The sequence below is a fragment of the Pygoscelis adeliae genome, unplaced genomic scaffold (assembly GCF_000699105.1).
Source record: "Pygoscelis adeliae isolate BGI_AS28 unplaced genomic scaffold, ASM69910v1 Scaffold120, whole genome shotgun sequence".
Lineage (NCBI taxonomy): Eukaryota > Metazoa > Chordata > Aves > Sphenisciformes > Spheniscidae > Pygoscelis > Pygoscelis adeliae.
The window spans coordinates 2,416,555-2,430,538 of record NW_008824032.1 but is presented as its reverse complement, the minus strand read 5'-3'; the positions used below and the strand labels follow the sequence as shown (position 1 = coordinate 2,430,538).

Below are 13,984 nucleotides of genomic sequence, written 5' to 3'. Positions count from 1 at the left end.
AAAAATCAAGGCTATACTATTCTGCTTTGTAAAAACACCACTCCATCCTTTCTAGTGCATTGAGTATTCACTGCCTGTGGACTTTAGAACTGTCTATATATGATAGGTAGCACTATACCTTCAGGAGGTGCAACCGCTGAGCCAGGTTATCATGGTAGTTAAATAAGAGAGGGTACTTGGGGGTGACAGTCTTTTCTTCACTGTATTTAGGAGAAAAGTAGTCATATAGATTCTGTTAAAAAAGAAAGTTGTATTAAACCCCAATAATCAGATTTATTTGTCATTTTAGGAAATGAACAAAAGACAACACAAACCTTTTTTTCACTCTCAGAAAGTGAAAGAGAAGGAAGGAGAGAGGCTATATGATCTGCAATGGTATGATGTAGCCCATCTGCCCGGGGCTCTGGCACCACCAGACTAGGTGGCGTAAGGTCTTCTTCACTTGCAATAACCTGGCAAACATGATATATGTTAGCTTTCATTTTAGTATGACTGCTGCTTAACTTCATTAAAACTACCAAGCAGATCCTGCTATAAGCTAAACATACATTCATAAATTTAGTCAGTAAAGAAAACCATTTTTTTTTTTTTCCTACAAGTACTAAAAATGCAATTCTCCATGTTAGTTCCTGCCCAAAACAAAGATTATGGAAAACAGAATTAAATGTTTTCTCCTATTATTCACTTTTGGAAGGATGAGAAGAAAATGATTTACAACTTGAAATGTTAAAAATTGTTAATGAACACAGATAATTAAAAACTGATTGTGTATCAGGTGTTGGACCTTATTTTGAGTATTTTTGCCTGAGTCTATTTTCAGACGAAATTGCAAAAAGTAAAAAAAAAAAAAAAAGATTGTGCTGAAATTTTATTTCTAAAAGAAGGAAGATTTCCAAATCATTCTGTGGGTCTTTGCTAACTCATAGATTGTGCCTGAACTCAACAAAAGTCGGATCTGTCTAGCACTAGCATTGATATACACCACTTCTATGTTAGGCTTGCCCCAAGACCTTTACACCGAGTAACACAGTAAAAGTTCAGTATCAATAAGATTGTTGCAGGACATGAAAACTTGTTATTGACTTAGCTAAGATATTACATCTTTTTCCTCATTTGATTTCCTCATTTGATTATATACATAATAATACCTATTATAAATGCAGTCCTGAAAAAAAAAATTTTGGAATAACACTGTATATACAGGGTAAGGGCACAACATAAAAGAAAACCAAAGAAGTGACTTTTGAGTTGTGATTCCTTTGCATTGAACCTCTTTGGTCAGTGCCTCCACGCACAGTCTCTTATTTTAGGCTGAAATAGACACATTTACTGATCTTTGATCCATTCATTATACCAGGTCTAAACCGAATTAGCCACAGGAATTATAAAGAGAATATTCCCACCTGTTCCAACATGCAGTTCAGCATTAAGGGTACAGAAAAGTATTCCTCAGGAATCTGACTCAGCAAGTCATTGTAATACCTCATGTCCACGGAAGTAGCCAAAATAGAAGCTTCTTCCTCTGTTGCAATAAGAGATAAAACATTAATTTCTTCAGAAATGCCCATTTATATTACCAACCAGTTCAACCTTCAGACAACTTTTCTTAAAAAACACTAACAAAGTCCATTACTGTAGAACTCTAAAATCTGACTGTGACTAGGAACACATAGAAAAAGTGATTTTCTCAAGTACTTAGTTATCACCACTGCAGTTTCCAGAGACTTTCACAATGTATTCACCAAGAAACTACTCTCACAACATCAAATCACATCTTCAGCTTACTGTGCAAAAAATTTCAAGGATTTGTGCTGTCAAGATGAATGAATGATACAACAGAGTGAACAGCTACAGACCAGTGCTTTAATCCTTTAGACATACCCTGTGACAAAATTACTGTTGGCAGAATTTCTTCCGCTTGCCCTTTTTTCTTTGAAGGTGTAATCTGTGATGCTGGTTGTACCTAAAGGAACAAAAATAAAGGTAAAAAAACCTCAGAAACAGTGGAACAAATGAGGATTGCACAAATAGGTTCGAGAAATTAATTTCATTTAGCTTTGGTTACATACCCTAGATGCTAAACTTTTAAATGGCTGGTATTAGGGGAGGCAAATCCCACCTAGCTGAATGGAACAAGATAGTAAGAATATAGTTTTATGAATGCTTTAAATAGGCATTCAGTAGTACTGCTACAAATGGAGTAAGCCCATTTTTTCCCTGCCACTAGTTTATGTCCTATAGGTCACTTTCTTCCACCCACATAAGCTTTTGTCTACCATGAACAAAATAAAGAAACTGATCTTGGATAGAACTAATAATCTTTTTTGGATAGTTCACAGATCTGCAACAAGACATAGTAGCTCCATGCAGGCATAGTGATTTTTCCAGACACAAGAAGGTGTCATCTGAAGCTATTCAAGCAGTTTTGACACCTATGGTACTTTATGCCAGCACCTGTATGATCCTTCAAATTTTCCTTTTTTTTTGTTTCCCCAATGCTCTGCTATTTTTTTTTCCATTTTTTAGGTTTTAAATGCTGAAGACAAAAAAACCAATTTAATTCACAACAAATTACACATGGAGTGATGGTCCAAGGTGAATTTTTGAGCACAGAATTAAAGACAGGCAATTCTAGCCTATAACTAGGTATCCTCTACAAGAAGCATAGTAAAGCACAAAGGATCCTTGCCTCAGTTACAGGTGGTTGTGTCGATTTGCTCTCCGATAATGCAGGCACGTTAATAAACTTGGTGTTTTCCAAGTAGTTACAATGCTGTCTTCTCCAGTCCAGGCAGTCATACATCAAACAAGCAATGCTTTCAAACAGCACAGTGCCAAATGCAAGCTATGACAGAAAATCAGATACAAAGGACAAAGTTTGTATACAAAAGTGTCATGTAACTTAGCCACATGAGTCATTAGCTCTCTAACCAGCAGATCTACAACTGTTCAAAAATATTTTTTTCCACTAATTCAAAATGTTTTATAGAGTTATTCTTAGAAAACAAGGCCTCCTCATCTTTATTTGCCTAAACACTGCCACACCACAGTGTGGACTGAGTATTGCCCAACTGCTTTAGTTGTTATAAAGTCTAACTTGTCTTAACAGTAACCGTTTAAGCTCTGCTCTCTTGCAACTGGAATTTAGGTTATTTTTTTGGATGGGAAGGAACGGGAGAGGTGACTTAAAATAACTGTTCTATATCATATGTGTTTGTTTCTACTGGTGATCAACCTGCAGTGTATTTGCAAGGTCAACTATTCTCCTGCCCTAGAAGGACAAAAAATAATAAAAAACCCCCACCAACTAATCAATGCCATCTCATATTATATTCTTTCTTTCTGTTGCCTTTTTAAAACAAAGAAAGCCTCAAGTACTGAACTGTGAATTCCATAGTTGTGCAAGCAAAGGAATGTCAGCATACCAGCTGAATGCCCAAAGGGAGAGCCCTGTATCTGCGAAAGTCTGACAAGGAAAGAGTCAAGGTTCTTGAGGTGGTGTACTGTGGTTTTCACCAAGGCTTGGGAGGAATAAAAAGAATAATACCAACTGCTATTTTAAATGTGAAATGCTTTTGTACAAATACCAAAACCCTATCTGAGACCACATGCCACGCTTAAGTTTCAGTGGCCTTAATAGACGTATTCTTCCCCTGTACATCCTAGACATTGTGGAAAAGATGAAATTGTTATAATTTTTAGCCAATTTCTGTCAACAGCCCTTTTCTGAGTGATTATTTCACTTTTGTGAAAGCAGGGGAAGTCTCTTGTATTAAGAAGGTTGCCTCTAAGAGGTGGCTATCAACATTGGATGTCTCAATTTTAAGTTTCCTAAAATGAAACATGGTGAAGAAGCGCAACTGTCATTAAGCACTAAATATATTAACTGACCCTTAAGAAGCATTAAGCATATGCTTTCTTCAACTCAGACCCTCTTTATGGCACTTCAAAACAAGCACCCCAAATCACTGATCAGTTATGGAATACTTGTCTCAGTTTCCATAACATTTAAAGACTAGAGGAGATATTTGGGAGAGAAGTTCTATTTGTGAAAACAGAATTTTCAGAGTTAATATTCTTGCACGTTTGTTTTTCCAATTCAATACTCTTCTGAAAAATGGGTTAGTATAAAAACCTTCATTCATATATTACTTACAAGAGATCACTAGAGCACATGAAAATTTCAGTTGAAGTGTGTTTTGAATGCACAATTTTTTAAACAAAACAAGAATTTTTAGAAAGTTACAAGTAACACAACCTGGCTCTACTCAATGGGACACATGCAAAGTTTAGCCACATATGTATAGCCATATTATATGTATAATTACAGTTTTGTGATTCAATTTACTTGCTCTCTCCTCTTCTCAGGACAAACGCAGATGCTTGTCAAAAGTTCTCTGAGTCTAACCACTAGTGACTCTTCAAGAAAGGAAAAAGTTTTTGAAAATATTTTCCTTTCTAAATATTTGAAATCTGAGAGTGGCAATTACTTGCTGTATATAATACTCTATCATTTTTCTATCAATGTCTAACAATTTGTCACAAGAGTTTTCCTTCTGTATATCTTGGACTTCAGAGATGCAGCAAGCTAGGACTTGAAGACTCTCCAGGAAGTCCACTAGAACAGACTTACTCTATCCACCTACGATTTCACAACTTCCTCACATCTGTTTCTCAAAAAACTTACAAATGTTCCTACTTCCTTAGAGCTCTGCTGAATTCTGAGATACAGAAGAATGTGAAATTACAACTACAATCTGCTGGAACAGTTTCAGTGACAGATCATTTTTCTTTTATTTCAGCTATAATATAGCTGCTCACAGGATATTCACAAATAGCAACAGTCCCCTATAAGATGTGATTATGGGGAAGATAGACATGATTAAAAAACTTTCCAAAATAGGCTTCATATTTTAAGATTAGATCAAGAGCATAATGATAAGTAATGTTGTAAGTAGCAAGCCTACACATTTCCACAATTGAGGCATTTTTAGTGAATGCCTTGGAAACCACTGTGGCTTTAGCCAAACTCCGTTCTGATCCCTTCAGGATCAAGGGTACTTCCTAGCTCACCAGATTGTTTACATACAGGATTTAATGTACTATAAATAAGTGTTAGGAGGGTGTAGTCTGTCCTTTAACCCTAATAATATAGACCACAAATACAGTAGGTTAAATTATGGCATGTTGCTTTATTTTGCTTTAGCAGTTTATATTTTTTACTGCTGCCATTGTGGATTGAAAAACACTGGACCCTTTTACCTCACTAGACTCGAGAACCTAGGTTGGAAAAAATTTCTAATGGTTCGCTTTCTCTTCCAGTGCCCAGTAATAGTCCTGACTCAGCAGGCTATAATGAGTAATAAATAGTCCTGACTCAGCAGACTATGAGTAATAAGCCAGAGCCATGTTTTGGGCTGGATAAAAAGAAGAGGTACTGGATATGCTAAAACAACATTTTATATCAAAAAGCATTCTTGCATCCATTTTAATTTGTTCTTATGTGATGGTTCTGAGATACAGTACGTAGACCTGCTGTTATGAGGACAAAAATATGATTTCTGTGTTATTTCATACTGCTATCTGACTCTCTAATGATATCCAAATTGGGTCTACGTAAAGATGCTGAGTAAATTTAATACCTCAGACTGTTTTAAAACTCTGCTGCTGTGGCCTACAATATTAATAAACTCCAAGTTAGGTATTTTTATTCAAAGGACTCCTTGTGAATACATGCTGAATAAACTTGTTGGATACATAGGAAATAATTTTTTTCAAGGTTACAAATATACTAACCACTCTAGTTCTGCTTCATAGAAGACTAAGCTAAAATTCCTGTCATTTCTAAATTGGTCTTAAATGTTACAAACCACAAAGCATGCCATGCATTGTGAAAGCAGAATCTACTGACCAGCATTTCTCTGTCAGACCAATCAGGGGGAAAGGCACTCTCCTTAACGAGGTGATGAAGTGTGGCAACATCAAAGAGACTTGATCCATGCTTTCCACTGTTCAGAACTGGCTCCAGGTATTTCCAAAATGTTTCCAGGTCTTTGATAGCTTCATCTTTCTTTCTTTTCTCTGCTTCTACGACTAAAATTTGTAAGTATTAGATAAATCATGGTACAATGTCTCCCTTTTACAGAAAGCACAAATCATATATTAGTCTTCTGTAAGTACTGTTAAAATATTCCCATCCTCAGAGTCTCAGCAAAAACCTGACCCCCAACTTTGGGATTAAAAAACTCCAGGAAGATAAAGCCTCAGTAAAACATGGTAGTTCTTTCAGAAAGAAATAAAAAAAACCAAAACAAAACAAAAACCAGAACCACCTCCCTACCTCTCCCCCCAAAACTAAACAACAGCAGTGAATGTTTGAAACCTAGAAAATGTAAAAATCCCAGGTTGCATTTTTCCAAAGCTGCCAGCACATACCTTGATAAACCTGTTCGTAAAGTACAGGGTAAGCAAGCCTTATTATCACAATTTTATTGGTGTGGAAATTGGGGCAAAAGGAGATTAAGGTACAGAATGACTGTGAATAGCGAGCCTAGAAGTTGTATGATTTCCATTTGTACTGCATAGTAATGACTGATTTTCAAAGGTGCTCCCGCTACAGAGAAAAGAAAAAGTTCTCTCCCATGCCAACCTTACAATCACACTCTGGAATTCAAGATCAATCATACTTTTTGTAGCCTAATTTAAGAAATGTAAGGATGCTAAACATGCAGTGACTTGCCTTCATTTGGACTTATGGGGGCTCAGCACTTCTAAAACCTAAGTACGAAGGCCAAATACCTCACTTGTATAATTCTAGTGGCCCCACGGGTTTAAAACAAAACAACTTAGTGAGGCTGTAGACTCTTCCAAAAATGCTCATCTCCTTAAGGTTTTCCAAGTAATATATGCCTCCTTTAGCAGCATATGTAACTTATAAAATGGTTTTATCATGATTCGGAAGATATGTCCCCTTAAGTGACTCCAGAAACTGGGTAGAAGACCTGGGAACTCTGCCAAAAGATTCTGTAGGTATAAGACATTCTCATGAGTTCATGGGGAGACTGAACAAGTACTTAGAAAGCAAACAAACTAAATCCATTGAGGTTTACTAAAAAGACAAAGCACATCAGGATCAGGGAAAATCCTGACTTAAAAATAACTGGTGGCTAGGTGATGTATGCATTGAGAAGTTTCATACGTGCTTTTCCTACTCCTCTTTTCCTTTTCCTTCCATTCCTTTCCTTTACTCTCCCTTGGGCATCAGTTTATGAGCACTTCTGGAGACAGATCACTGGACTAGATGGTCTTGATCTTAAACAGTTCTATGCTCCTAACAGCTCATCCCAGTCACAGGATCATCCCTTCTCCTTGTTTTTCATCTGCTCATAAAAGATATCTTCTAAATCAGGACAATACCTCACCCGTGGCAATGTTCCCCTAACAAACTCAGCTTTGAAAGCACATCTCAGCAGTGTAACAGCATCTAGGGCTGCTCAGTCAATGGATTAATCTCTTTGATTTTTGAATGAAAGCTGAATGGCACTGTGCTAATAGCATTGTAGCTAGACATTCCTGTTTTACAATAGAAGAATAACAACATTTTACTAACTCCGCTCCAAAGTTTAACAATAAAGAACACAAAAAAATGCATATGACACTTAGGCTTCCCCTTTCACAGAAACATCACGGCTTGCCAGGATCAGTCTTTAGATGCCCTGCCTCCCCTCTTAATTCTTTTGCCTGCAGTCCTAAGGCTTTTCTTTCCTCAAGTTTATTTTGATCATGTAAACCCTCTCAGAATGAATTAAAGTTTTCATGAGTAACCAAAAAAGAAGGTGCAGGAGCTGGGAGAAACTGTCAATACAGAAGAGATGTGGCATAACCCCACAGAGGAACTGAATTACCTTGAAGTCTTCAGTAATAGAAATGAGACAGTACCCAGCAGTACACTATATGATTTTGGAACAACAACAAACCTGTTATCACCACATAACAGTGGAAGAAAAGCATCTAATATATATTGCATAGAGATTTTGAACCATCACTGTGAAAACAGAAATCCTAGAATCACTAGGATGTGTTAGGTCACACATTTCCAGCAGAAATGGAGAAAAATGAATTCCATTTTGTCAGGCTGAGAGATTGGTCTGAGTTCTCTCATTAGTTCTCAGAAAAGCTGAATTAGTAGTAGCACAGCTACTAGAGTGATTAGAGGAACAGAAAACTAACCATACGAAAGGGTACTAAGAGTGCCTGACTCGGCAACATCACAAAAGAAAGCCATTAGGGGATGCAAACACCCAGGAAGGAAAAGAACACGAAAGCTGTGGTCCCTAATCCACGATTCAAGTGCATTCATGCTAGGAGCAACAGAAACACTGTAACATGATTGCATTTATAGGTTAATGTCTTCCCTTCTAAAAGTATCTCCATACATTACTGAAATGATCAACCATGATCTATTCTGTAAGTCATTCAACTATGAAATACTTGAGTTAATGCCTGCTCCAAGGCACAATTAACTATACCTGTATCGCTGCTAACAAATGTTTGTCTTAACGTAACATTAAAAGCCTCAAAGCCTCAATAATATTCCTATTCAGTCTACTTCAGTACTTCATTAACCTCACCTATGGAAAGTTTCTTCCTGCTAAATTGTATTTTCTCTATTACAATTTAAACTCTTCATTTTCTGTTCTAGCCTTTTACAAACTTGAAAAATTTTATTTCTCCACTACATCATTTAGCCTTCTCTTCTTAAACTTAAGGATAACAGTTCCATTTTTTTTCCTCATAGGTAAAATCTTATAGATCCCTAATAATTTTCTTTTCCATCATTTGGAATTTTTCTGATTGGCACACATTTCTTACAAGGTCTTACCTCAATAGTGAGTTGCATGCTAAGATTACTTCAGGTATTTTTTAGGACACATTCTCATTTATAATCTGGAGATGGTATTTGTTTTTTAGTGGCATAGTGATGTTGCTGACTTATGTTCATTTTTGAAGTCAGCATAATAGCTTATCTTTCAAACCTGTTACCTAGCCATGTGTTTCCTAGCCTTTATTTGTACATTTAATTATTCCTCTATAAGCATACTATATTGTCCATATTAAACAGAATAGTCTTTTTTTGTAGATTATTATTCTCTATTCTGTCAAGAACATTTTGCATTTGAATCACACCCCCTTATTCCAATACCCATGACAATACCAAATAATACCAGACCCAGCACAAATTCCCTTGAGTCCACTCCATGCATCCTTCTATTTGATAGTAAACCTTTAACAGTTACTCTACAGAGGCCAAGATTTTTTGAATGAAACTGCATCTCCTATATATTTATTTTCATCTAGACCTACCTTGCTCACTGTGGGCCATGTGAAATAGCCTTATTAAAACCCAAATATACAACACAGACTACTCCTCTGCTCAGAAGACCAGTACTTCATTTTGTAAGGAAATTAAACTTGTCTGACATGATTTGTTCTTGAACAGCACACACTAGCTGTTACTCACCTCCTCATTTTTCTTTTAAGTGGTTATAAATTATTTGTTCCCATATTTTTCTAGATACAGAAATTAAGCAATTACAGTGCCTCGGCTATTTGTGTTCCTTTTCCTCTTCCTCACAGCTCTTTTTCCACTATCTCACTTGCTCTTTATGAGTTCTCAAATATAAATGAGAATGGCAGGCAGAATACAATTTACGTCAATCTGAATCAGCTGAAAAATTCTCTACCTTAGCTAAGTACTGCTCAGTTATTTTACCTATTCCTCCAGAACTTGAAGCTGAATCTCTCTGCTACCAGCATTAATTGTGACTAGTTATAACTACCACCTGTCTGTAATGGTATTTGTAATGAAAACAGATTAACCCCCCCAACACACATGCCAGCAAGAAGTACCAAAAGCCCCCCCCAAACATTAACCATTGCCAGCCTTCTCAGGATCACCTCCTGACAGTTCTTCCTCTCTGTTGAGCAGCAGACAAACACTATGCTTGGTCCTCCTCCTGCATCCCATTTTGTATCTTGGCATTTCTGATTTTGTGCCAATAGGCTCATAATAAACATATGTTCTCATTCCTAGTGACCTGACCTATTTCTAATTCTTAAATGCTTCCTTATATCTATATATATCCACAAAGAATGCATGGTTTAGCCAAGCTGTTTTCTTACTATGCAACCTATCCTTTCTTAGTAATGGAGAAAACTTGCATTACTACCTATAATACTACTTACAGAAGATACTATCATCTATATTTACATTTTTCCCCCCTTTAAAAAGTTTCCTCACAAATTTTACTTACTAATTATCTAAGTTCACTGAAGTCTTCCTGCTATTATACATACAAGACAAAGAAAAGATAATATAGCTTTGGAAATATTTGGGGAAACTTGCCCCTGCCCCCTCACCCCCAGCAGGTGTTGTAAATAAAATAAAAATAAACAAACCCATGTTTTCTGCTTTCTGCACTTTCACCTATTTTCTAGTAAGACATTACCTTTAAATTTTACAAGTTCTAACAAAACTATAAGAAGCTGGAAATTATGTTTTCCTCTCATTCTTTTCCCAGAGATAAGATGGCTCATCAAACAAATTCAAACATGACATTACTTTGAGTCCATCAGTTGGTTCTGTGACTGCGTAAGTCTTAAAGGCTAAATCTATGTGATTCATGTTAGCTCACCTTGGCACCTTTGGGGACAGATTCCCTGGTACCCACACAATCTAACCTGTAGCATTTGCCATGAGGCAATTTGAGTATCTCAGTTTGTCAACACACATGGGAAGGAAGGAACAGCAGGCTGAGATAGTTCAGCTTTCACAACACTCATAGGTAAATGGTTTGTATTCATCAGTGGTCAGAATGGCAGTGAGTTACACCACCCCATCTCATGTCCTTCAGCATTCCAACATAAACAACCCTCATAACCCTCTTTCCTACCCAACATACCCAGGACACCATTCCTCTCATTTACTGGGTTGCTCGTGCCATCTCAACAGCATCAGAATTCATTACAAGGGATTTTCCAGCACCACAGAGAACATTGCAGAAAGTCAGTATGCACAGTTATAATTAGAACCATAATTACTGGTCAAAAAACACATGTATGAACAATTATGGCTACCAACTCAGTCTTCTCACCTATGCTTATTTATCACCAGACTTTGACTTAGATTTAAAATAATTCAAGTTGGAAGGGACCTCAATCTCCTACTCAAAGCATGGTCAACATGAAATTCAGACAACAGGCTCAGGGCTTTATCTAGCTCAGTCTTGAAAATCTCCAAAGACAGAGATCCCACAACCTCTACAGGCAACCTGTTGCAATGCTTGACTGTCTTTGGGGTGATTCCCCCCCCGCCTTATCTCTTGCCAGAATCTTTTATTTCAATTACAGAATCACAGAATGGTTGATGTTGGAAGGGACCTCTGGAGGGCATCTGGTACAACTCTACTGCTCTCACATTGATGAGATCCCTCCATGCTTTCTCTTCTCCAGGGTAAACATTCCCAGCTCTCTCAGCCTCTCCTTGTATGAGAGATGCTCCAGTCCCTTTGTGGTCGTTTGATGGACTCTCTCCAGTAGCTTCATATCTCTCCTGTACTGGGGAGCCCAGAACTGGACACAAGATTCCAGGTGTGGCCTCACCACTGCTGAGTAGAAAGGAATGATCAAATCCCTTGACCTGACACAGCCCCGGATACCGTTGTTTGCTACGAAGGCACATTGCTGGCTCATGGTGTTCACCAGGGACCCCGCCAGGTCCTTTTCTGCCAAGCTGCTTTCCAGCTGGTCAGCCCCCACCATGAACTGGTGCATGGGATTATTCCTCCCCAGGTGCAGGACTTTGCCCTTGCCCTGGTTGAATTTTACGAGGTTCCAGCCTGTCAAGGTCCCTCTGAACAGCAGCCAACCCTCTGGTGTTTCAGCTACTCCTCCTAATTTTGTATCATCAGAGTACTTGCTGAGGGTATATTCTGCCCCACTATCCTGATCGTTAATGAAGATGTTGAGCAGGACTGAACCCAGTATTGCTACCTGGGGTACAGTACTAGTTACTGGCCTCCAACCAGACTTCATACCACTGATCACCACCCTCGGGGCCAGGCCATTCAGCTAGTTTTCAATCCACCTCAGTGTTTGCTTATCCAGCCCATACATCATCGGCTTCTTTATAAGGAGGCAGTGCCAAAGGCCTTAGTGAAGTCAGGGCAGACAATATTCACTGCTCTCCCCTCATCTACCAAGCCAGTCATTTTATCACAGAAGGTTAGCAGGTTGGTTAAGAATGACTTCCCCTCGGTTAATCCATGCTGACTGACCAACTACTTGTCCTTCATGTGCTTGGAAACTGCTTCCAGCATTAGTTGTTCCATCATCTTCCCAGGGATCGAGGTGAGGCCGAGCAGCCTTTAGTTCCCTGGGTCCTCCTTCCCACCATTTCTGAAGATAGGAGTGACACTTGCTTTCCTCCAGTCATAGAATCATAGAATCATTAAGGTTGGAAGAGACCTCCAGTCCTCAGGCACCTCTTCCAATTGCCACAATCATTCAAAAGTTATTGGGAGTAGCCTTGCAGTGACTCCCCAGCCAGCTCCCTCAGCATTCGTGGGTACATCCCATCAGGTACCATGGACTTATGTATGTCCAGTTTGCTTAAGTATTCCCTGACCTGATCCTCTTCCAGCAAGGGTATGTCTTCCTTGCTTCAGACTTTTCCCTCGTCTCTGGGGCCTGGAATTTCCAAAGGCCATTCATGATCACAACCTCTATTTCTTCTTCCAAATACCTCAGTGAAAAGTCTTGTTCTGTGTTCTTGGTAACTTTCTCTGAGGTGTTAGAAGGATGCTATTAGGTGCCCCATAAGCCTTCTCTTCTCCAGATCAAGCAAGCCAAGACTCTTCAGCCACTCCTCATAGGGTGGCTGTCTGCTGGACTCACTCAAGTTTATTAGTATCTTTCTTGTACTGTGGAGCCCAGAACTCTGGTCTCATGAGAGCCAAGTAACCAGGAATAATCACTTCCTTTGATCTATGGGAACTGGCTATCTTACTACAGCTCAGTATGGTTAGCTTTCATTGATGACATATTTAGCTTGCTGTTCACCAGGATCCCAGTTCAAGAGAGGTGTTAAAGCCTGGGGACAGCCGAGTACAATTGCAGACTGTTATTCTGTGGCATATTCTTCTCTGGCTGGGGCCACAGTCCCAAAGTAGTCAGCTGTGCACTTCCCTTGAAATTACCAAATGAGCTAAGTTTGCTTAACAACACACCTTCCTGGCTAACGATTCACAGAAGTACACATTTGGTAAAATGTTGTTCTTTGGTGGCTACTGCAGAATACTATGGCTGCAACCACTGCCTGCTTAGTCAGTCCCTCCTTCCACTGTCCAGCTGAGGCAAGTTTTGCACTGGCAAACCATTTGGTTTGGTGACCAAAGCAATGGCAATACCATTTTTGCACTGGCAAACACAAGGTAGTATGCACAAAAACAAGGCACAGAGAGGGAAAAAACCACAGCAGGAACAGTCTTTACTTGGATATAAAATAGCCTTTCTACAAAGAATTTGTTCTTATGACCGGATTACCTTCAGGTGAAAGTAAAGATTGTTCCTGAAGTTTTGATGCTTCCAAGTACATTGGCAACAGCTTATAGTTCTCAGAAGAAATTCTAATTACACTTGTAATGTTAATCCCAAGCTCAGACATCACAGGCAACAGCTGAGGGTTGTGGAAATCCAAAATTATAAAGTAATGATGGGCACCATCATCTGGTTCATCATCTGTTCAAAACATAACAAAAACAGATTAGAGCAAGGACATTCAACAGCTAAACAAAATTCATTTTTTTCTTGACTATATAGGGATGCTGCAAATTAAGGTCAGAGAAACAGTTCTTTTATAACCTTATATAAGTTTCAAAATACTACGTGCATTACATTGAAATCTTCTATAGCAAACCACCTAGAA

General features: G+C 38.4%; 1 protein-coding gene across 1 annotated transcript in view; it reads right to left on the bottom strand.

Annotated features, from left to right (window-relative positions):
* SPAG17 (sperm associated antigen 17) overlaps positions 1 to 13,984 on the bottom strand; it is a 309,464-nt gene that overhangs the window by 74,686 nt on the left and 220,794 nt on the right. Inside the window, exons 6-12 of the mRNA XM_009330177.1 lie at positions 13,603 to 13,797; positions 5,912 to 6,093; positions 2,690 to 2,845; positions 1,882 to 1,963; positions 1,404 to 1,522; positions 315 to 452; positions 119 to 232 (exon numbers count right to left, since the gene is read on the bottom strand). Of these exons, the coding sequence (XP_009328452.1) occupies positions 119 to 232; positions 315 to 452; positions 1,404 to 1,522; positions 1,882 to 1,963; positions 2,690 to 2,845; positions 5,912 to 6,093; positions 13,603 to 13,797 (986 nt within the window). The remainder of the gene's footprint in view (positions 1 to 118; positions 233 to 314; positions 453 to 1,403; positions 1,523 to 1,881; positions 1,964 to 2,689; positions 2,846 to 5,911; positions 6,094 to 13,602; positions 13,798 to 13,984) is intronic.